The sequence below is a fragment of the Bactrocera tryoni genome, chromosome 1, assembly GCF_016617805.1.
Source record: "Bactrocera tryoni isolate S06 chromosome 1, CSIRO_BtryS06_freeze2, whole genome shotgun sequence".
NCBI lineage: Eukaryota > Metazoa > Arthropoda > Insecta > Diptera > Tephritidae > Bactrocera > Bactrocera tryoni.
Window position 1 is genome coordinate 21,596,334 of NC_052499.1, and position 24,709 is coordinate 21,621,042.

Below are 24,709 nucleotides of genomic sequence, written 5' to 3' on the forward strand. Positions count from 1 at the left end.
ACACTAGTATATTTATGGATGTGCTAGTTGGAGCAGACGCTTACTTAGAACGTTCTATTATGCCCACAATTTCGGTTGAAAGACAAAATTGTTGTAATTTACTCCTGTTACTTTTTCACTCTTTGATCTGTCAGTAAACATGTAGATTTTGCCATTAAAACTGTTGGTCCAATCTTTCCTACTGGGTAATGAAAACGATATGTTTAGTTTTTCGTGGATCTCCTTTTCTCGCTTGCGTAATAGTCGTCTCCGAAATAACATAAAATGAAACTGGGTTGTCGCTTCTATGGGTTCTCAGTTTAACTCGGCTTCAAAACTTGTATGTGTAATTTTGCGATCTTGGCCTCATGATAGTCTATTACAAAATTATATTTGTACCCTGGGTGGGGTATATTAAAGTTCTCAGAAGGAAACAGCCGAGACCCCAAAAAATATAATTGATCAGCGTGGCGTACCGAGTCGATTTAGCCAGGTCCGTCTATCTGTCGATCTCAACTTCATACGCGAACTAGTTTTTGAGATAACAATCTGAAATTTTGCACACGGAGAGGCCGTTGTTGGACTAATATAGGGTAATTGCGTTCGTGTATAGTTGTCATGTCATGGCTTTTATGGAAGTTTTTCTGACGAGGTATCTATCGTTGCAACCGAAGTTAACATTTTTTATTGTTTTGTTTGAAATTAAAGTTGACTGCACAAGAGATCTATAATATTCATTCCTCGACATGCGAACCTATTCATGGCTTATTCAGAAGAGGTTACATTTTGGAGCGAATTATTTCAGAATTCAAATGCATGATAAAATAACAGAATTATGGAGCGAAGTTCTGACAAGAGTAGCGGTTAATATTTATTTTCTTTCAATTCGGCAATTCCTTTATGCAACTATTAAATAATGATTAAACCATTTTCCAATGCCGAAAGTGTTGCCTTTCACATGCCAGATTCGCCATAGAAGTCTTCAGATGGCGTCGAATACCTTCCAAATGCCAATTCAAGTAGTGAAAACGGACAGTCATACTGCGCGACGCAGTCCTGCGAATCAGCTTTGCGGTAGGCATGGTCATAAGCGGCAATGTCGGCATCCTCACGCAACTCCCGGCTGAATATGCGTTGCTTGGGTAAACTGCATGCAAATATTTTTATTAAAAAATCTGCATTCACCAACTGAAAATAATCAAAAACCGACTCACCTAAATATCACGCGCAGAATCTCACCAATCATGCCCATTTTGGTGCGGCTAAAATACTGACGACTCTCACACAAAGCACGAAGCACACAGTCACGTCCGCTATAGCCCATGCTGCATGCAGGTAGGAAAAGAGTAATAAATTTAGTAATTCTCTTATAAATCAGAAGAATTTGTATTTTAATTGCAATTAAAAGCAAGCCAAACTATAAACAGAGTGTAATTTTTTCATTTACTTGTTCACAGCTTCGGCGATACGCTCATAGATGGCACGCTTGCTGCGTCTGTGATGCACAGCCATCGGCAACGGACGTCGGCTAAGCCCATGCAGTTGATTAAGTACCCATGTGGCGTTGGGCAAATCATATCCAATGCCAAAATTTAAACCAAAACTCATGTAACTGTAATTAGGATTACCAATGATGCCGATTGTTATGCAGACCGATGTCTAAAAGTGTGAACGATTATGCTCAGTTGACGTGGCGCAGACCATATGAGAGTTTGAGGTTAAGGAATTACTAGTGAAAAAAAATGTATTTCGCAAGATTTGGAAGGAAAATAAATAAAAGAAAGTTTGAGTTCTTTGCTAATAGTGACGACCTTGTTTTGAGGGTACGGAAATAAAATGTAAATTTTATAAACCAGTGCAATCTCCAAAAGCACCAAACTTCATATTTAGTAAAGTTGAATTTATTTCAGTTTCCCGTTGTGTAAATTTCTTAAATAATGCAGCATGTTGCCATGCCACGGTTTCTGTGTCACGCAAAGGCCACAAGAATGCGAAGAGTTTGAAAATAAATACGAATCTGTTTTCAAACTTTGCACACGAGTGAATAAATACATTTAAAGTTCGGTACGTATAATATAAAGGGTGATTTTTTAGAGCTAGCTTAGCCCGGACAAACTTATACAGCACTTAGTATACATTCAAAACTTCTTTGGCTTCGGTCTATGTATATAACTAAGATCAAGATGGAGGCTGAAGATTCGTGAAGATATTCTTTGGGATTGCTAATATCCAGATAAAATGGAATTATGGTCGAATATCCGAGCGAAATGTATAGTTTCAAAGACTATAGAATATCGCTGCCGTACAAACAGTTCGAACAAAGCCACGTTCTTGTATTGTAGAGTTAGAGCCTGTTTCTTGCAAATTTTGGGTTCTAAAATGGAAAATGATAGTAAAAATTACTCAACGCGTACGGTTTTTTGTGTCGTAGTCAAGGGATAGAGAGATCAAAGCACCGTAATTTACCAAAAAAACAAAAATAGCTCTAAGTGATGGAACATGCTTCAACTCGAATTCGGATGATGGAGTCATGTGTATGTAAAAGTCCACCCAAGTGAGGAAAACTCTCTGACCGACATTCACTTGGGAGTGACCAGAAACGATTCTTTTACATATAGGTCTTAGGTCAAGTATCGTCTGGGTAGCCGAAAAACATCCGTTTGAAGACGAGCTAAAGTTAGCTAAAGCCCAGGGTTGTGCGCTGGGTTTGGGACCTTTAAAAAACACCCGCACTGAAAATAAGAAAACAGCCTCGGATAAGATCCCCACAATACTAATACGGCTGTGTAAACTGACGTTGATTAATACCATAATCTCCGTCTGGGAAGGACCTCTCCGAGCCGTTTGATACCAAACAATGTTTCGGGTAAAGTGACTCCCTATCGTGCGGCTTCTTCAATTGTGATTATATTGATATCATTGACCTCAACAACCGCGCTATTAGTTCTGCTTTCTCTAGCCTGGCGATGGATCTAGTAGTGAACGACGGCAAGACCAAATCTCTCCTGTTAAAATCTTTGCACTCCCGATTTGGCTCCCATGTCACTGTTGACAGTCATAACTTCGAAGTCGAAAATAATTTCGTCTATCTTGCAACTAGTGTTAACACCAAAAAAAAACGTCAGCAGGTAGGCAAAGGAGAAATAAAGCCCTCTCTCGACGAACAAAAGCCAAGTTCTGCAAGTCACTCATCATACCCGTCTTGCTACATGATGCATAGGCATGGATGTTGACAACATCTAATGAGTCGGCGTTGCGAGTTTTCGAGAGAAAGGTTCAAAGAATTATTGGCCTTTGCGGATTGGCAACGTCGAATAGTCGATGAAACGATGATGTGTACGCGATATCTGACGACATTGACTTAGTTCAGCATATTAAAAGACAGCAGCTACGCTGGAGTCGTACGAATGAATGAAAACACTCCAGCTCTGTGCAGTACCCGCCGAAGGAAGCAGAGGAAAACCATCCTTCGTTGGAAAGACTAGGTGGGGAACGACCTGACTACACTTGGAATCTCCATTGGATGCAAAAAAAAAGAAAAAGGAAGAATGACTGGCGCACTATTGTAAACTCGACTATAACCGGGTAAGCGGTGTCTACGTCAATAAAGAAGAAGAATTGCAAAATAGAATTGTTCCATCAGAATGGTGGAAATTAATTCGTGAAACCATACCTTTTTGAGATAACGCAGAGTGGTCAGCCAGATCATACGATTTGACTGCTTTAGACTAATTTTTTTTTTACATAAGATTAGACAATTTTTTCTGTTACTACGTCAAGTGAGTTGTAAAAGCTAATAAACCAGCTGTAGTGTATCCAATGGAAACCATTATAATCAGTGAGCTATCATCGAGATATGAACGACGAATCTGAAGATCCGTAAAATTGGACAGCAGCGAGAGGTTGGTCTTTATAAGACACAGTCTCACATTGCCTTCCAGTACTAAATGCTATGAAATTTGCGTGATAAGGACAAAAGAATCGGCAATTTTGGTAACAAAGTTTTAAAGCGCTAAAAAAACACCCTTTATATGCCCGCTTCAAAGCATGTGTGTAATTATAATGTTGGCAGACAAGCATTTTTCAGCGCATTATAATTCCCTAACCAATCATTAATAAAGCAATAAAAATTTGCTGCCACATACGGTGAATGATGTTCCCTCCGGAAAGGCCAGATAACGCTTGCGACGCGACAGTATGCGTTGCCACTGCGTTTGCAATGGGCCCGCTGTTGACTTTCCAGCTGCACTATCCGTTATGTTAGCTGTATGAATTGCTGTTGCTGTTGTTGTTGTTGACATTGCTGGCGCTGCAGGCGTAGCGGGTGAACTGTAAGTGGGACAAGGCATTAGAGACCTCATTGGCGTAGCTGCAACTTCACCAGTTGTGCTGCCAGCCGCGCCCGCTGCATATGCTGCAGACGCACCGCCTTTATTTGCAGTTGTTGCTGCTGCATGCCGCACAGAAGTCGCCGCCTTTGTGGTTTGTAGCGTTGTGTTCGCCACTGTCGTTGATGTGCGCAATAATGTTGTTGCCGATGCCATGGCGGTCGTTATTGGTATACGCGTTGTCGGCGCTAACGGTGTTGCTGTCGTTGTTGCTGCTATTACTGTATTAATATTTGTTGCAGCATGCGATTTTTCTGTGCGCACACACACACACGTTGCATTCCGACAATTTGGCATCCCATTTGTTGACGATAATAAATCATGACTGCGCAATGTTGGCCACGCTGCTGTTGCATGGATTATACGCACGGTTGTTGTTGGTGTTGATAGTGTTTTTGTTGTTGTTGCTAATGCTGTTGCCCATTTGGACCTTGTTTCATGCGCTTCGGCTGTTGCTGCATGCTCTATTGCTGACTTGGCAGCTTGTGCGTTTGTAGTTGTTGTTGCAGCTGGCGTTGCAGCTGTTGTTGCTTGTACGGTAGTTTTTACTGTCATTACCGATGCCGTGGCCAACGCTGATGTCGTCAAATGCATTGCTGTCGATTTTATTGCTGGGCGCTTTGAAATTGCTAACGTCGCCGCATTGCTTGTTGCTGATGTTGTTGTTTTTGTTGTTCCTATTGGTGCTACCATACTTCGCTCGACCTTTACTGCGGCTGCTGCTGCTGTTGTTGTTGTCCACACATTCGTTTCCTTTTTGTCATTGCGAAAATTGTCAACGCGTTCATTTATTGTTGGCATAACGGTCGCCTTGTTGTTGGCATGCGTACCATTGTGCGCGCTCATAGCAAGTGGCCTTGCTGCAGCAATAGAAACAAACGGCACGTTGGCACTTGCTGATAGCGCTACTTGTAGTGCTGTGTTGTTGTTTGCTCCATTTGTTCCTCGTGTCATTTTGCTTTTGTTGTTGCTGTTGCTGTTGTTCGTACTTATTTCATCGTCATCGCTGTAATCACTCAGTTTTTGGCCGAAAAATGCCACGTCAGCTGTGTTGTTATTGGTGCTTATTGTGTTTGTTGTTGGTATTTTCATTGTTGTTGCTTTCCCTTTAATAGACATTTCGTGTGCAACTCTTTGTTGCTCGGCACCGGTTGGTGGTATTGTTTTTGTTTCTGGTGTCGTGGCAGCGCGTGCTGCTGATTTGTCAAATTCTGTCATGACATTGGCCGCAATAACAATGTGCGCATTCGCGTTTGCAATTTCCGTCGCAATTAAATCGTAAATCAATGCATTTATAGCGATTAAACGATAATCGAATAATGAGAGTGACACGCTGCAGAGCCAAAACATTGCGCGTGGGTTTGATTGAGTGCTGTCGAATTTGATTTGAATGCTGGTGTTCGTCGAAATACGCTTACACCGTTATAAACTTTTTGAGCTAAATAATTCGTTATCTGAATTTAATATATTAATATTATTTTAATTCTTCTAAGTTTTGTATTGCTTTTTATTTACAAAAAAAAACTTTCTGCTAACTTTCCCACCCAAGGCAGATAGGTTGAGAGGTTGTCTAACGATACCCCTATAGGAGGCCCATTCTGATACCACCGGCACTAAAGTCCTCTATTAGCTCCTCTCTAAACCACCATGCTTCTTCTGAAGCTCATCAGTACTAAAAGTTTTATCTGAGTATCCTTCAAGACGTCGTCAAGAAACCCTTGGCTGATAGTGGCGATTATTTTCCTATTTAGAGCTTTACAATCTCATGGAAGATGTATGACAGTCTCCTTCTCTTTTAACTCCTAACAGGCTTTCTTAGTCTATTGGAATGTCTTCCTATTAGACAGTGACCTGTTAGTTAGGTTAGGTTAGATGGCTGATCGATGATCACACGTGGACTGGTATACCATATGTAGTTCTTTGTGAAGGCAAAGAAAATAGGAACTCCTGAACGTCGTCTGGTGAGATTCCCAACCTTACCGCATGGACGCCAATAGGACAATGGCCTGTTAAAAACCCCACAACTAGAGAGAGTCTAGCCTTACTGAGGGCAAAGAGAATGCTAGCACTTGCGATCAATCTTGTGGTGGCCCAGCGTTGACCAAGCTTCCACGAAGCCCAGCCATGCAGTAATAGAACCAAGAGGATACGAGAGCACCGACCCGCTCCCATTCTACCGATAGCGGTTCTAGGGTGCCTTTACTGGCTAGCTCCTCAACTTTACAATTTCCTGCGATTATGCTATGTCTCGCCACTCAAATCAGTCTTGTCACGAAGACCCTCGATGCTATTGATAGACAGGTTAGGCACTTCTCGACCGGATCTAGTATCGCCGCTTTGCTATCTGAGCACTCCGGAGCAGCAGATCTACTGCTACCTTGAGGCTGAAACCTTGGCATGGAAGACACTGCAATAGTCTGGAAGTCTGAAACTGGAGTTGATAGAGAGCTCCCGACAGTAAGCCCCTCAAGCTTTGACCCATCCGTAAGAGAAGCTCACTGCCGCTCGCTTCCAACGGCTTCTTCCCACCCATAGCTCCCTCGTCGATATTTGGGCAGAGAAGGAGGCGGCAGAGTTCGGTTTGACGACTCCGTAATCTATATGATACCTTCTAGTACCCTTACTAGAGTTATTATATCATTCCTTTTAAATTTTAATATTACATAAATGTGCGGCACATATTTCACTCCTGCCACGTTTTCCTGCTTGTTGAGCAAGTAAGGGATTAATTCCACCCAGACTGAGCTATATTTATAAGACATCTGTCGATTAGATATCTGCAATTAGGCAGAATCATAAAAAATTCCCTCTTTTCCGGGGTCTAATTGTAGGGTGGTGCCCGCTCAGGCTAGTTCATCTGCTTCACAGTTTCCTGGGATATCAGATTGTCCTGGAACCCACTGCAGACTTATCGAGAAATATGAAGTTAGAGTCACTAAGATATCAAGGTGAAATAATCACTAAATTAGACCAAATCTCTCAATCTCAATGCTGCCTGGTTCTCTGTATTTATAAACACACATTTTCCTTGTTGTGAGCACGCTCCTTGTCATAATAAGAAAGCTTTCTTTGGAAGATATTACAGTGCCCTGGTAGACAGAAGGCGATTTTGCGGTTATCTTGTTTGGAACCATCTATATAGATGCTTATCTCTGCGCCCTTGTCTGCATCGCACTCTTCTCTGAGAGAGAAGGCAATATTGGGAATCGGATTTAGATTAAACTGTGTAGTATTTCGAAACTGAAACTTTTTGAGTATCATAAAATGCTCCTTCTTACTGGCGACTACAAGGGAGAATTCTCTCTGTCTAAGATCTGACTTCGCTGCCGTTTGTTTACAGAACAAGCTTGTTGTTTGTAGGTGTAAAATTACGTTAAGTGCCCAGCCTGAGAGCTTCATTGCTGCAAATACTGGTTGCTCTTTGTATGCTTTTCATTCGTGTTACCGCGTATTTTTCCCCTTATGGGCCACCATACCAATACATCGGAAGTCATAAATGTTCTTGGAACTGCTGTGGAGAGCCAGTGTGCTACCCGAGATGTTAATACTCCCGATCATTCTTTTACATGTGTAAAGCGCTTTAGTTGCTTTTTTACCATAGCTTCTAAATTCGGTTTACACGAGAGCTTCCTGTCCATACTTAGTCTCAAGCAGCTTACCTTATCTCCTATTACTAGCCTGGTACCAATTGCTGGAATATTGTGTTTCCTAGTGAACAATACTAGCTCTATCTTGCCAGCATTCAAGTGCAGTCCGATCGATCATTTAGCACTGTCTGCATAAGTTTAGCAAGGGTAATCGGGAATTTATCTCTAATCGAAACTGCCACATCATCAGCCTAGGCCCTTTTTTCAGATCCGGCAATATTTTGGAGGGGCTGAATAGTTGGGGTTCAGCTTAAGGCGAATGTGTTTCCAGCTGTCCCCGAGTGAGCCAACTCGACTGCCTTTTCATATGATATTAACCTAGTTACCTACTAAGAATCTAGTTATTGCCCGCTTTCATAATCTATCGCAAGAAGACTTAGACTTTTTGGCACTATGGCGAGCCTTAATGAACACTTGGCTGTCTAACTGAAGGCGTATGGACTTGCTGGTTAAAGCAGAAGTCCACTTCGCATCTACTGCTTTCTAGTGCTTGTTAAACTTAATACTCCGAAAAATCACGGAGGCAAATTTATTTACGCGTTCACTTGCAACACTTTCGAGGTTCTTAAATTTCAAAACAGCAAACTTTTTCAAGTCACTTTACTTTGGTTGTGTGATTCGTTCAGGCACTGAAATAACAATGGCACAGAAAGCGAACTTTCTAGTTCGTGGAAAGCCAACTCAATGAGCTAGATATGGAGACTGCTTCGGACACATACACACGCTCACATGCCGTACATACATACCTTCATATAGAAATGTGCGTCTGAGTGCAATACTTTCTTGTTGTTGCAGTGTTAATTTCACTACGTATTGCAATTGTCGTGACTGATTGTTATTGTTGTTGTTGCGGCCAGTTGCAACTGCTGTTGTTGACAAGCGGAACAATGATGGTGTTTCGCCGCCAACTGTTGGTGTTGTCGAGCCTTGCAAAACCGCAGCGCCGCTACACAAGAGTGGAAGCGAATTCTTTTCTGCAGATCAAATGCCCAAAACTAACAACAACAATTACACTCAGTATACATGAAACTCAGCAATGCAATTGACGCTGCTGCGCACGGCAGTGATGGGAACGCGAGTACAGCAGATAAACGATGAGTGATTGTTGTACTATAGCAATTGCTGTTGCTAAAGTGCACTAACACATACTCTTGCACATACACATTTGTATGTTGCAACAACACTTGATTTCAGCGCTGGCAACTACACTTCCAGCTGTGTTAACTAGGCCAGCCTCGCGGCATATCAAAGTTGGTCAAAAGCGTGATGCGAGGAAGTGGTGCTAACGCTTTATTATACCAGTGAGCCCATTCTACTCACACTCTACACACGCGTTAACGCATTTCCGTTTAGCGAATGAGCAGTGGCAAAGGTTCTAATTTGTTTTGGCGTCAATTGCGCCGAGTTTCATTAACACAACAGCGAGTTTGCCCAAAAAACAAAATTAAAATTAAAAGCAAGAATAGACGTTAACTTCACCAATACAAAATATTCCACACAAGTGCTTGTTCTCGATCGTTCAGTTTGTATGGTAGCTATATGCTACAGTGGTCCGATATCAGCGGTTCCGACAAATGAGCAGCTCTTGGGGACAAAATGACGTGTGCAAATTTTCAGATCGATATCTCAAAAACTGTATAGATTATCCCATATATTATTAACCCAAAAAATAAGGTGACATTGTATTTATTTTGAAAATTCTTTATTTATTCTGCCAAATCAATTTCATCCTCTTCAAAGTAATCCCCTCCCGAAACAATACACTTATGCCAACGGATTTTCCAATCTTCGAAACACTGGTTGTAGTCACTTTCCGGGATGGCCTTCAGTTCCGTCTTCGCTGCGGCTTGAATCTCCTCTATGGTATAAAAACGGTGTCCCCGGAGCGGTCTTTTGAGCTTGGTGAACAGCCAGAAGTCGCACGGCGCCAGATCAGGTAAATACGGTGGTTGCGGAACGATATGGGTTGATTTTTTGGCGAAATGAACACGAATTACGAGGGCAGTATGGGATGGTGCATTATCGTGGTGTAAAAACCAAGAATTGTCTTTCCACAATTCCGGCCTTTTTAGGCGGATAGCGTTACGCAAACGACGCATAACGTTCAAATAATATTTCTTGTTGACTGTTTGACCGGTTGGAAGGAATTCATAATGCACAACACCACGATAATCGAAGAAATCAGTCAACATGACCTTGATTTTTGAGCGACTTTGGCGCGATTGTTTTGGTCTCGGCTCTCTTTTGGCACGATATTCGCTCGATTGATCGGTTGTTTCGGGGTCGTTAGCATAGACCCAAGTCTCATCGCCAGTTATACCATAATGTGTTTCATGACACCCTGGTAGTCGGAAAGCATCGTTTCACACACTTGAACGCGACGCATTTTTTCCAAAAAATTCAATGTTTTCGGTACCAGTCGAGATTTGACGCGCTTGAGGCCCAAAACATCCTTCAAAATGGTATTGGCTGAGCCTTTCGATATGCCAACTTCATCAGCAAGGTCTCTAATTGTTAATCGACGGTTTTTCAACACCAAACCTTTGATTTGTTGAACGTGAGCTTCGTCGGTTGAGGCTGATGGTCGCCCTGGACGCTCTTCGTCTTCGACACGTTCACGGCCGGCTTGGAACTCAATATACCACTTGTAAACATTTTTTTAGACATAGCCTCATCACAAAAGGCTTTCTGCACCATCCTCAATGTATCCGCAGCAGAAAATTGATTCCGTAAACAAAATTTAATGTATGTATAATAAATTGTTTAACAAATTTCGACAACGCAAAAAACGAAAAACTCACTTTTAGCAGCTCACAAAACGACACGTACCTCAAACACTAATGAATATTTTGACATGAAATTTGACATAAATGTGACTGACAGTACTACCAACCTAAAAAAAGAAATAATTCTCCAAATTCTTCGACGCACGCAGTTTAAATTCAAATTTCACCTTATTTTTTGGGCACAGAGTATATATGTACTTCGTAGGGTACCTGCAATAAATGCGGTCCACCGGAGGAGGTATACCGGCCGTTATCACTGCCGAATTAGGCTATTGACTGCTATGGCTCTTTTCCTGGCCAAAGGCCCTTCTGGTTCAGTATCTGCCAAGAGAGTAGAGGATTGTGATTTTTAAGAGTCACCACTGGAAGTAGTGAATCTAACTCCCTACTTGTATTTTTACGACAAACCACCAATGGGTTTCATGACTGATGAACTAGCCAGAGCATGTATATGCGTCTGGCTATCGTGATATTGAATCGACCAAACTTGTTATAAATATAATTAAGCCTCCGGGTTCTCCTGATTTAACCCTGTGGAACTTACTTTTACTGCCAAATTTGAAAAAGTCGCTCGTCAGACAGAAATTTGCGTTTATAAAAAAAAATTTAAAAAGTTATTTGTTTATGTGAAGGCTTTAGTGAAGTATGAAACCAGTCGGGAATGATATCATACTCGACCTTGTTAATGAACTCGAGCTAAATTGGCAATGCGACCGTTAAAAGGAGATCCATGAGGAATTAAACACAACATTTATTTTCTTTAGTAGCGAAGACTCGACTAATGTTTTGTGAGCGGCAGTTCCAACGGTAAAATCTAAATTTCACCGATGGATCAAAGGGTGAAACAGAAACGAGATTTTTCTGTAGTTATCCTTACGCAGAAGATAGTTTCATAGTAAATGACTTCAATTCTTCAAGTGGTCAAGTGGGCTTCCGATTTAATCAGCAAGTCCATTAACCTTCTTGTGATCAAAAGCGCAACTAAGGCTCTCTGTTGCGTCAACACTAAGTCTCACTGTGTAAGTTGATGTAAGCAGGTAGTAACTAGATTCTCAGTAGGTAAAACGTTTAATATCATAGGGTTACCCTGTCATCTAGGGCAGTCGAAGATGCGGACGAGTTGGCCCGCTTGGGTGTAGCTGGAAACACAATTCCCCTAAGCTGCCCCTGACTATTCACCTCCTTCAATGGTTATATGAAGCAATGTATCTTAGTGGAACATCTCAGGTCTTGGAAAACCAGCATAGCAGGACTTGCCACAAAGTTACTTTGAAGTTGTGTTGATGATGGACAGATCAAAAAGTTTCTACTTGAAAAATGGGTTCGGCGGAATGCAGATCACGTGCGTACATTGATGAGACACTAGAATATGATTTTTGCGCATGCTCAGCTTTTAACCGGTGGAGACGAGCTATTTTCCAAGACTCCCAATGCTTCATATCTTTAGTCATATTGCGCAATAGGCTGGAAAAAATTAGGAGTTTTTCCATATCCAATGAGTTGCTGGATAAGGCTTAATGTGGTTACCACCAGGAAGTACAATGAACTTAGTGAACTTAGAGCTCTGTAATTAGACTACTACTTGAAGGTGCTTTCATGATCATAACCAATACGTACATTTTCGGGTCTGTTTGATAAATTTCATCATATTACGACTCTATAAAATAATGCACTGCCATGCCCACTTAGCGCCTATGAAAGCTGAGACAACACACTCAAAACCACAATGAAAGAATTTTGAATGCAAATGGGCTGCAACGAAAGCAATTTGGAATGCAATTGCTCGAACTGTGATGGAGATGCGACCAGGTGTGTCACGTCCTAGCTAACAACACAAACATGGGTATCGATACGGAGAACATGAAAATTTCAGTAGCAGCAACAACAAAAACAAAAAGTGCAACAACAACAAAAACTTGAGGTACATGTGTTGCGTGTTGTATGCGTGCAATTGGTACTAATTGAATTGCATGTGTAAGCATCAGCTCTGCACATGGCCACTTTGCAAGCAGCACGGATTCACTACATGCCAGCGCTAACACGCATACAAACACACACTCACGTGTACACTGCTGGCGCTCATACACATAGAAGCTCCTGCTTTTGGTGTGTGTTGCGTGCAAATTCGGCAGTTTGGCAGCGTGCAGGCATTTGCATAAGTGTCAAGTGCATGACAAAAGAGCTTTGCTAACTGTACACATATACATACATGTGCATTTCTGATATACATATGTGCGTCTGTATGCGTGTGCAATTTTGCGTGTCACGTGCGTCTGTGTGCGGTTATGTTTGCATTCGTTGCAGTTAATTAGCTGCCGACAATTGCTATTAGCCGCTCTAAGCCTGCAGGGGTCGGTGTATGTGTGTGCGTGCAAGTGCGCTGAACAAAAGAAAATAATTGATTTTCAGTTATAGTTAGTTGGTCTTGAAAGAGACGTTGGCAAAAAGACTGCGAAAGTTATTTCACTAGCTGGAAAGTTTTTAAAAAATTTAAATTAATTTCTTTACTTTTTCTTCAAATCAATATAGTTTAAAATTAAATAGTAGCCCGAGGCTTCGAATGCTGGTTGAGTAAAAATTGGAAATTATAGTACTGCCACACCACGGTAATCCTCCGAGAGCATATACATATACAGTTAGGCTATAAGTTTAAATCGTTTTAAAGAATATGATATCACTTTTGTATAAAAATTCAATTTTTTTATTATTTTTTTATTTTTTTTTTTGTTTTAAATAGCCATCGAGGGCTATACGCGGGTTATAGCGATTGTCCAAACTTTCTTTTTGGTATTTTGCTTCAAATTAGGCAACTGTAGTTGATTTGTTTTCCTGCAAGTATTGTCTTGTGGTCGAAAATAAAAAGTTGCTGAGGGTTATTTCGAAGCCTGATACATACGAATACCATATATGTATGACATGAAGAAGTCTGTTTTAAGCCCAGCGTCATTCGGAGATTTCTATAAACTGTTTAAAATACTAAAAACTATGGTTCTTTGCGCGTTGGTCACGGCGAATATCACATTCGATGAAACGAAGCGCTGTACGAGATATATGACGACATTGACATAGTTCAGCGAATTAAATGACAGCGGCTACGCTGACTAGGTCATGTCGTTCGAATGGACGAAAACACTCCAGCTTTGAAAGTATTTGACGCATCACCCGCCGTGGAAAGCAGAGGATGATGAAGACCTCGCCTCGTTGGTAGGACCAGGTGAAGAAGGATCTGGCTTCGCTTGAAATCTCCTATTGGCGCAACCTTGTGAAAAGAAGAAACGACTGGCGAGCTGTTGTTAACTCGGCTATAACCGCGTAAGCAGTTTCTACGCCAATAAAGAAGAAGAAGTTAAAAATATTACTTGGCAGTGATCGGATTTCAAAGAAACATTTAGCCCGGAAAATTGTGCTTTCTGGTGCTAACCACATTAAGCCAGCAACTCTATGGTTTTGATAAATTTTTCCATCTTATTATTTTTGGCGCTACGGAGAGCCTTAATTGCTGCTTGGCTGTTCCACTTGGCTGTTTATGGATTCTGTGGTTATAGCAGAAGCGCACATGGCAAATTTTTGTTATGTCAACAATTTCGGCCTGAAAGTGTGAACCTACTTTCTGCGTATGGATTACTACGGAGAAGTCCGCTCTTAAACCTACTTCACCATTTAATTCAACGGTAAATGCTTAGATTTCCGGAACTGTCGATCACAGAATCATTGGTTTTTTATTATTTACAGTGGAGTGGAAACGTTGAGTTAATTCCTCATGAATCTTCTATTAATGGGTATGGCTTCAATGGTCTAAAATGAGCCGCAGTATGTAATAGCTGGATATCGAGCATAATTCATTGTTGATGTAATATTATCCAAAAACCAAGAATATATCAAATGCTCTCTCTTTTTGGTGTTCTTCAAAATCAGAAATTAATATAGTAAAAGTATTGATATAATAATAACTGGTTTGCTAGAGTAAGTCATTTGTGAATTTCATGTGGCGACAAAGCCTTTGGATTTTCTTTAATTTCCATTCCAGAGAGTTCACATTGATTACTGAAGGCATGAAAACCAAGGCTTCTCACATTCTTTGTTCTCCAAACAACAGTTCATCTTGTATTCGGTAAGGTTTTTAACTTTTCCCCCGAGCTACTGAGTGAGTAGTAAACCTTCAAAACATCTACAATCAAGAAAAGTTCAACCTTCCTAAGAGTATAAAGCTAAGTAGGCCCGCTTGGTATTTACCTCGAGCCAGAAGCAACTTGCGACTGCTTAAGTACTCTTTGTTGATCAAATTTTACTATGTTCACGAGAGCTGTAATCATCCGGAAGCAAACCGTAGGGAGCCAGCTAAGTACCAACCTGTTCCCATTCTGTTGGATAGTAGTCAGTCCTTGAAAGTTTATCAGAGACGTGAAACAAAAAATTGTAGCCATAGCAAGAAGTAATAGCTTCTGTAGTGAACGCTGATATCGGAGTAGATAGTAACGTTCATATATTACTAAGTCTTTACCAACCAGTTTTCAATAAAACCGAGAGTGGTTCTTTTTCTAGCCTTGGAAGCCATATTAACACTGAAATCTTTCAAATTTCTGAGCTATAAAGTGTGAATGTACACGAGTTTTCACTTTTGTAGCTACTGAAATTCCATTTGTCGGCTTTCTGACTACTTCTAAAGTGGCTCCCAATTATAGTTACTTTTCTAATAAAGTTAATCATTTCATGTTTTTAATACTACACGCATTTGCTAAATAGAAATCTTTTCATAGATCTGTTAAAGATATGACTCTGTGAAATCAAAAAAGATATTCCATATAGAAAAAAGTGGACATCAATTTTTGATTCCCGATGCGTGAATAACAACAAATATCTTGGAAGATCTGCTGTATAAGGAATTTAGAGCACAGATGCGAGTACACTGCCTTGGGTCACGCCTGCACGAACAGGTCTCAAATCCGATTCAGCATCACGGCATCTAACATAGAACGTCCGAATATGCAAGTAAGACTTTAGCAGCAAATAATAAGGCATTGCTAGTTTTACCAAAGTAGTTTTCTCTACCCTACAGGTACCTGTATTATATTGTTCAATTATGCCAAGAAATTTTCTGAAGCCAAACTGATGATTCCGAATAAGCTGATTGTCTTTCAACATCAACAAAAGCTTACGTACAAACATCCAAAAAATTGGCTTGATCCATCACCAAACTTTTTAGGAGTAAACGTGTTTTGAAGGTGTGTGGCAAACACTTCGGCTTTCACTTCATCCAATGGCCTCTGCTTTTTCAAATTGGTGGGCATCTAGATATCGGCTTATTGTTTTGTCTGGTCACATTCCAAAGATTGATTTTACAGGTTTGGCAGCAACTAGAAACGCCTCTAGAGACTTGTTGCGCAATTTTTATAGAATATGCTTCAGCTCCTTTGTGGCACGAAGAACGAGAAGTGTTTGTCAATAGGATTTCTAGTGACTTGCCATGCAAGCCGAAGACATCTCTTCTCTCTCAGCTTTGCCATTATTTCATTGGATCAGAGGTGCTTGTCCGCTTGCGAACGCTCTGTGTGGTTCGAGCTTCTGGCGTACTTATATGGACATCATTGTGTATGCTTTTGATCAAGACTTCCACAGCCTAATCGATATCTGCTTAAGAGGAAAATGGCGATGTTTTGTGGTCCACATTTTCTTCTAGCCATTTGCGATAATTTACAATGTTTGCAAATTTGCCAAGCTACTTGTAGCAGAACTTCGCTGTGATTAGATTGGAGATCCGAACAGGTGGTAGAGCGTATGTACCTTGAATTAAAACCTGTCGAAAAGCAAAATCAAGAACGCCTGGAATTTTCGTTGGGTTGGATGGCCAGCAAGTTGGTTCACCAGTTGAATGACGCATCAAACCTTTGTTCCAAATGCAATTCAAAAGCGATGAACCTCACCACGTGCTCAACGGACCTCAAAGAGGAAGGCGTAGGCTGATGGAAAAGCCTATAAACTGAATATAGATGAAACCAAAACCTTATGTAGATTTTTAACATTCTCGAACAATAGCTCTGTATATTACATTACTGAATAAACTCTATTTAGACTGTGGTGTCAAAAGCCTTTCTCAAACCATTTCGCGTGACAATTTTGTACATTCCTTATACGTGGGTAATTTCCTCCTGTACTTGAATTTGAATTTTATTGCATTGTATTTTTCACATACCCGTCTTATAGTTTAACGAAACAAGAACGAGGAGACACAATAAAAAAGCAAATCTAAATGAATGTGAAAGCAAAAATGGAAGCAGGCTGTGGGACAAAGCACAACAACGACCTACAACAAATGAACCAAACAACTAGACTGCTATTAATGGCGCACGAGAGGATACACAATGAAATAGATAAATATACACACAAATGTTAATAGAGAAATAGAGATTGAAAGGAAGATATAAAAAGCGGATTTGTGGAGTGAAAGAACTGGGCACAAACTAAGTTATTTTAACTTGCATACGGGGAGGCCTACAAACCTGCTGTGAATGACGAGAGAGCAAAGCAGTAAAATACCGAAATCAATCGATTCGATGCTGTGGCTCGCAGTTCCGTTTTGTGTTTTTTCTCCTTTTTCGCGCAAAGAGCGAACCGTACAAACAATTCGTAAAATTTCTCAAACCAACGACCAAATTTCATTAACCTCAGGGCGTGCCACTAATATACGCTGTATCGACCGATTGCTTGATTGCAAATCAGCTTGCTCGTTGTGACTTTGTGTGGCTGGCTCTGTGCGGTGTGGTTCGCTTGGCTTGCGAATACCCGACCGTCTGTCCACACGTTCCCTCAACCGCACTGTGTACAGCTGAACAAAGTTTCTCTGTTGTAGGCGAACTTTTAGAGTTCAAAGTAAATTAGAGTCCAGCGGACAGCAACTTGGCAGTGGCTTTGGTATATATATACATATATAGACACAAGTCAGATATAACGATGATTTATAGGGAAAATAATCTATATGTTATATCAGATATTACACTGATTTAGTGTTAAAGTTGCTCAAATATGTATAAGAAGGACCAGCAGACTTTAGATTTGAATTATATTGACGTTAGTGTAGTAATTATTATCACTTTGAGCTCGTGTTTTAAAGTGAGTTCATGGAAACAGTAAGGTCTTCAAGCTTTGGTTGGATCACAGGTTTATCGAGTCAACCAAATTGTAGCTCTTTTCACTGAACTTGATTATGAATGGACACAGATCTTCATAGCTTACATGGTGTAATATTGAGTATTGTTTTTAATCGAGGTTGAAGCACTGATCTGTTTCACTAACGGCGTTGTAGAATTTCGGCAATTAATTTCTGAGACCACCCGAGTTATTCTACTGCGGTGTCATGCATGAGGTAAAGCGGTTCAAAGTGGACATTTTCGGCCTTCTCTGAAGCAATTCCATTAAGCGAGCTTCGTGTCTTCTTTTAATTGAGAAAGATTAACGGTACATTTCCGTTTGGTCTTGTCAAAAGCATTGGTTGTTCTATGGATACCTTCGCCATACTTTATGATCCATAAAAATTGTAGAATATTACACATATCTTCTGGAAGCCTTAAATCCACATTTAAAACTCGCAGTCAAACTATTTGTAACAAAAGCCACCTTTATTGAAACATGATAATAGCAGTGACAGACGGCAGCGTTAAACCAGATTAATTGCATTTTTCGGGATTAATTCAGGAGTTACCACAGCTAACTCCGTTGCTGAATCCAAAAATAACTCTCAAAATTTTAGGGAGTTTGTGAGATTTTCGTTGGCAACATTGTTAAAAATGGCCAATTTTCATCTATTGTGAATGAAATACAAGCAACTCTGACAGCTGTTTATCAAATTCTCAATATAATATCAATAAAACTTCTGTGTTATGATGCAGTTTTAAAAATAATGTGTTGATATGCTTTTATAATAAAAAATGGTTTGGTAAAAATTGGTCGGCTAACAACCGTAAAGTTTATCTTCTATCAATTTTCATTGAAAATATTATAAAAAGGACAATGAGCTGTTTATGAGAGTTTCAAACTCGCATAGCTGCCGTCTGTCACCTACAAATTTGGATCTGATTAAGTGCGCAGTTAATCCGGATTAACGCTGCCGTCTGTCAAGGCTATAAGATAAGTACATATAACGGGTTTTTCAGTAAGAGCGCTACAACAAAGACGGTTCGGGTTATCAATGAAATCTTTTATTCCTGTGAAAGTACATACATTCGATGCCATTATATTTGAAACTCGATTTATTTTGCATTGCCACCACGGGCACGCTTGCAGAAGTCCGAACGCTGAACCCAATTTTCGACGGTTAAGCATAAATCGGTCGATACTGCTGCAATTTCACTTTCGATATTTGTACGAGGTTCATCAATCGCCGCTGGCTTCTTGGTATAGACCAGGCTACTTGACGTAGCCCCACAGGAAAAGGTCAAACGGCATCAAATTGCACAAACGAGGCGGTGAAAAACTTCGTTTTCAATAAATCGCTTGTGACATTCGCTGTGTGGCTTGTGGCGCCGTCTTGTTGGAACCACATATTATCCAAGTCCATATCGTCCAAGTCGGGCCAAAAATATTCGGTTATCGTTAAGCGGTGGCGATTTCCATTAGCAATAACATCATGGACGAAGTACGACCAAATAACGTCGCCGGCCCAAAAACCGCACCAAACCGTAATTTTTTCGGTATGCAATGGAGACTCATCGAGTACGTGTGGATGGCTGCCTGACCAATAACGCATATTTTGCTTCTTGACGCATCTATTCAGCCAGAAATGAGCCTCATCGCTGAAGCTGATTTTTCGATGAAAATCCGGACTATTTTCAAGTTGTTGTTCATATGAAGAGTCTGGTGGTCAATTTGATCTTGTAAGGTTCAAGATATTTGCGATAAATTCGCCACAACGACGTCACAGAGATGCCCAACGCTTGATGACGACGTGCGAGAGACTGGTTTGATACGCTAGCGACAGCAATATTCTCGACCTTCAGGACACTTCTTTGTTTCACTGACTTGGGAAATTTTGTACGCTAGATTATGACGATCATCAAATTGGACATAGCGATCTTAAAGTTGAGGCCACTGACTCCGAATTTCGGTAGTAAATTTTAATAACTGAGACTCGTTGTTGGATCGTATATCTTTCAATGATGAAATGGCAAACCTTACTGAAGAGTACTGTCAAAAGAGTGGGAATAAATATAACGTCGTTAGCTGTCCCTATCGGTCTACTTTTGCATGAGAAGTTTGATATCTTCATAAGATTTCCGCACAAGTTAAACTGAACTCAGACTCCGATAATCCATTGAACCTTAATTTGTGAACCAGTTTGTCAGTTCGTACATGTTTGGAGCGACTTTTTATGCTTATGCTTTAACTTTCAGTTCGTGTAACTATACCAAATTTCGTGAAGATATATTGCCAAATGAGGAAGTTTTCCCAACAAGAACCTGATTTCGATCATTCAGTTTGAATGGAAGTTATATGCTGTAGTAACCCGATCTGAACAATTTCTTCGGAGATTACATTGTGGCCTTAGAAAATAATCTATGCCAAATTTCGTGAAGATATATTGTCAAATGAGGAAGTTTTCCATACAAGAACCTGATTTCGATCATTTAGTTTGAATGGAAGATATATGTTATAGTGGTCCGATATCAGCAATACGGACAAATGAGCAGCTTCTTGAAGAGAAAATGACGTTTGCAAAATTTCAAAACGATATCTTAAAAACGACTCAGCTCGACATACTGATCATTAATATACTTGTATATGCTTTATAGGGTCTCCGACGCTTCCTACAGGGCGTTACAAACTTCGTGACAAACTTAATATACCCTTTTCAGGGTATGAATATCAAAACGCCATGCTATGTGTGACGTTGGGGCTTCAAAGAGCTTGCTGGTTATTGAGTTGCAAGTACAACAACAATAGCCACTCTTATTTTTAAATTACAACAACCACCGCTGTATAACCACGCATTTGGTCTAGTACAACTCAAAACAAATGCGGCTTGCGAGAATTGGCAATGGAAATGTTTGCCTATAGGAAGTGCATATACAACAATGCAACAACAAATATGTATGTATACCCACACTTTAACAACTAAATAAGCAGACAAAAAATAAATGACGGAATGGGCGCCAAGGCGAAAATGAAATCAAAACAGAATCGGAAACTCACAAGACACAACAAAAATTGTAATAAAATAATGTAATTGCAACAATAACAATAGCAACATTGCAGGAAATAAAAGCAAAAACTATTTCACACAAACAAATTTGTGCTTGTGTGTGTGTGCGTGTGTTGCCTGTGTTTGGGCCTCGTACAACAGGAAGAGCTCGTAAAGCCAATAAAATATATTCCAGTCCATGTTGCTTGTGTGTTTGTGTTGGCGGTAAATTTTTCGTTTTGCGACTTTCAATACAAGCGCAAATGCTTTTATTTATTTTATTTTCCCATTTTATGTACATTTTCATGTGCATGCTCATTTCGATTTCGATTTCGATTTCGATTTTCATTTTCAGTTGCATTTATTTACGACTACACATACATATGTCCACACACAGCCACACACACACACACATATATAGCCATTTCTGGTTAGAACTGTTGTTCAGTTGCCTGCTTGATTGGTGACCAAACTTTGTTATTATTATTGTTGTTGTTCTGGTTAGCAATGCTGGCGGCATTTTTATGATTGCATACGAAGGGCCAGCTGATGAGCCCAGCTAGACGAACTTGAAACACACATACGCACCCAACCAAATGTTTTCCACTTTTAGAACAGCACATTCACATATACAAACACACATACATATGTGTATATTTTAGTTGTTGCCCACGGCGTTATTTACAATATATTGTTGTGTTTTATCGATAACTTTTTATTTTCATGGGTATAGCGGTAAAATACACACGCCTGTGGTGATACAACCCTGTATTGCCTGTTTTATTTTGAAATCGCCTTCTTAGAAGGCTGCTAGATAATTTCGTTTGCTAGAGAGGAAATTAAAAGTTTTATTGCTTTAGGCATTTTTAAATCAATTTCGAAATAAGCAAATGAAAATTTTAAATAAATATTTGCTACAAAGTCAATTCAGTAATAGTTTATTTAGAAGGCATTGCCATGTATTGTGGGCAATAAATAGTAAGACTTTCCAATTTTAATTTCACGCGTGAAGCCATTCGTCGAAATATTGTTTTTTCTAGGTTGGTATGATTGTCATTGACATCTGTGTCAATTGTCACATCAAAACAATCATTAGTGTTTAGTATACGCTCGTCTTTCTGAAGATCATAAAGTGCATTCGACCATTTTTATAATGAGTGAAATTATTCAACAAAGAAATTCCATTCAATTTTGTGAGTAGAATAAAATTTCTTAAGCCGAATCGTTCAGAATGTTGGAAAAGGCCTTCCGGGATAATTGTTTGTCACGAGCAAGTGTTTTTAATTGGTACCAATTATTCAAAGAGGATCGAGAATACGTTGACGACGAACCACGTTCAAGACGGCCTTTAACGTCAACTGATGATGAACACGTTAATAAAGTAAGAAAATTTTTGCTTGAGATGCGACGATTAACAGTCAGAGACCTTACTAGCATTGTTGGAATATCAGAAGGATCAGTGAAAACCATTTTGAAAGATCTTTTGAGCCTAAAAAAGTGAAAGCTCGTTTGGTGCCAAAATCACACAATTTTTTCGCCTTATCGTCTGTGAAACAATATTTTCCTACTACCAAAATGTCATGAAAAGTATTCGTTTTGGCGATGAACCTTAAATCTAAGCTCACGACTTGGAAATATACGATCAATCGGCCAAATATCGTGGCAAAGGTGAGGCGAAGCCGAAAAACCCATATCAAAGCAGGTAAAAAAAATTAAGGTTATGCCGACAGTTTTCTTCGACGATCGAAGGGGCCAACCAGCCAATCTGTCAACAAGGAATACTATTTGAGCATTATGCGTCGTTTACGCGAAGTTCTTCGTGTAGGTTAATGCTTTTGTTTTTGAATTTACCTACAGGGTTGGCTTTTCATTTCGTTTATGACGAATCTTGATTTCGTGCTTCTACTTTGTTCGCTGGTTATTTCTTCTTTTCGTTATTTGGCCACAATTCGAAATAACAAGCTCAGTCAGGTCCTTCTCCACCTGATCTCTCCAACAGAGTGGAGATCTTTCTCTCCTTCCACCATCGGGTACTGCGTCGAGTACTTTCTGAGCTGCAGTGTTCATTTATATTCGGACAAGATGACCTAGCCAGTGCAGCCGCTGTCTCTTGATTCACTGAATTATGTCAATGTCGCCGTATATCTCGTACAGCTCTTCGTTCCATCGACTGCGATACTCGTCGAAAAGGACCATAAATCTCCTGCAAAACTTTTCTCACAAACACTCCTATGGCCGACTCATCAAATGTTGTCATCGTACTTGTTAAGTGTGGTCTTTGTTCGTCGAGAGAAGGCTTTGGACTTTAGAAACTATTAAAACGAATATGTCAGAATAGCTCCGCTGCAGCTTCCCTGAGAAAATGAGTGAGTTCAAATTATAACCCAGTTTTTTTTTAAACTACTAAAAGTGTGATAAATTTACAACTAATACGCCAGAGACAGAAAATTGTACACCATAAATGGTATAAAATTCGTTGTGATTTACGTGAGAACCTGCCAGCGACGGCCTATCTTCACGGTGCTTTTAAAAGCAGATAGATCAATATGATGCGTTGATCAGCACCACAAATAATAAATGCCTTTTGCACATATTTTTTGGTTCCAATTGATCGGGTGTAAAAAACACTTCTTTCACCTTTGTCGGGTTCGAGGCCGATCTAAAACCTCAGCCATGCTGTGGGTCCGGCACCCGGCCGTAGTGCAAATACACACTGAATTGAAATTTTCAATCCTACCTGAATTTATGATTAAACCACCAGCCACCACGAATCTCCTGAAAGCGCCAAACCCAATGAGCAGATTGGAGCGAACTCCAAGTGCTAACTGCTCCCCGTGGTACCAAACTGAAGTCTCCGGTCAGACCTTGTAGCTTTTGCTACTACCAGTTGAGCACCCAACAAACTCAATTACTAGTGGTATTTGTCGCTTGAACTTTAAATGTCTTTTCATTAGAAGAAATCATATTGATAGTCCATAATATCATTTCAATCTGAGAATTATAGCACTATTTCTGACAAAGACTATGCTGAAATTCCTAGGCAAGCCAAAAATACAGACACAGTGCATATGGAGTTTAGTCGCCTCTTACGATAGGCATAACTTACCGCAGGCAAATTCTATCACCTGCCCACCGGGGGAACCAGAAATGATACAAAAGGCCTTTAGAGGAGACGGTGTCAAATTTGGGCAATGGGCGTAGCACCGCTCGCATATATGATTGTTGACAACTCATAATTCATAACTCACCACCTACTCGACCGATGTCAGCCAAATTTGGTAGAAGTTATTATCCTGACAGCCCTAAATTACAATACGAAAATGGACGAAAAAACCACGCCTGCTTCCCAATAAACAAAATTTTAAAGTATGAGTGAATATACAAGTATTGACATAAAACTTTGCAAGAATAGGGCTTTTAATGTGTGCTACATCAACCCACAAGCCTAAAAGATATAGCTAAAAGTTGTTTTTTTTTTTGGCTTGACAGACGAAAAACATTCTGAATAGACCAAAAAGTTTGAGGATAAGGAACAGGAAACATTAGTCGATAAAGATTGTTATCAAAACTGTAAGAGCTCCCGGAATCCTTGGGAGTCATTCTAGCAGTCATTTCAACACGTTTTTAAATAGTCGCTTAAATACTATAAAAACAACAAGATTGAGTACAATATAATTCGAAACCAAGTGATGTTGAACGATGATTTTGTATTTAAAAAAAAAACTGCTTCAACGCAAA

General features: G+C 40.0%; 1 protein-coding gene across 1 annotated transcript; it reads right to left on the reverse strand.

Moving 5' to 3' along the window:
• Window positions 1-838: 838 nt before the first annotated feature.
• On the reverse strand, window positions 839-5,766 carry LOC120782315 (serine-rich adhesin for platelets-like). Its single transcript, XM_040114531.1, has 4 exons — window positions 4,125-5,766; window positions 1,427-1,638; window positions 1,194-1,304; window positions 839-1,126 (listed from the first exon to the last, which is right to left on the reverse strand). Exons 1-4 carry the CDS (start codon window positions 5,715-5,717, stop codon window positions 934-936), a joined length of 2,109 nt encoding a protein of 702 aa, XP_039970465.1. The 5' UTR covers window positions 5,718-5,766; the 3' UTR covers window positions 839-933.
• Between the last annotated feature and the right edge of the window lie 18,943 nt (window positions 5,767-24,709).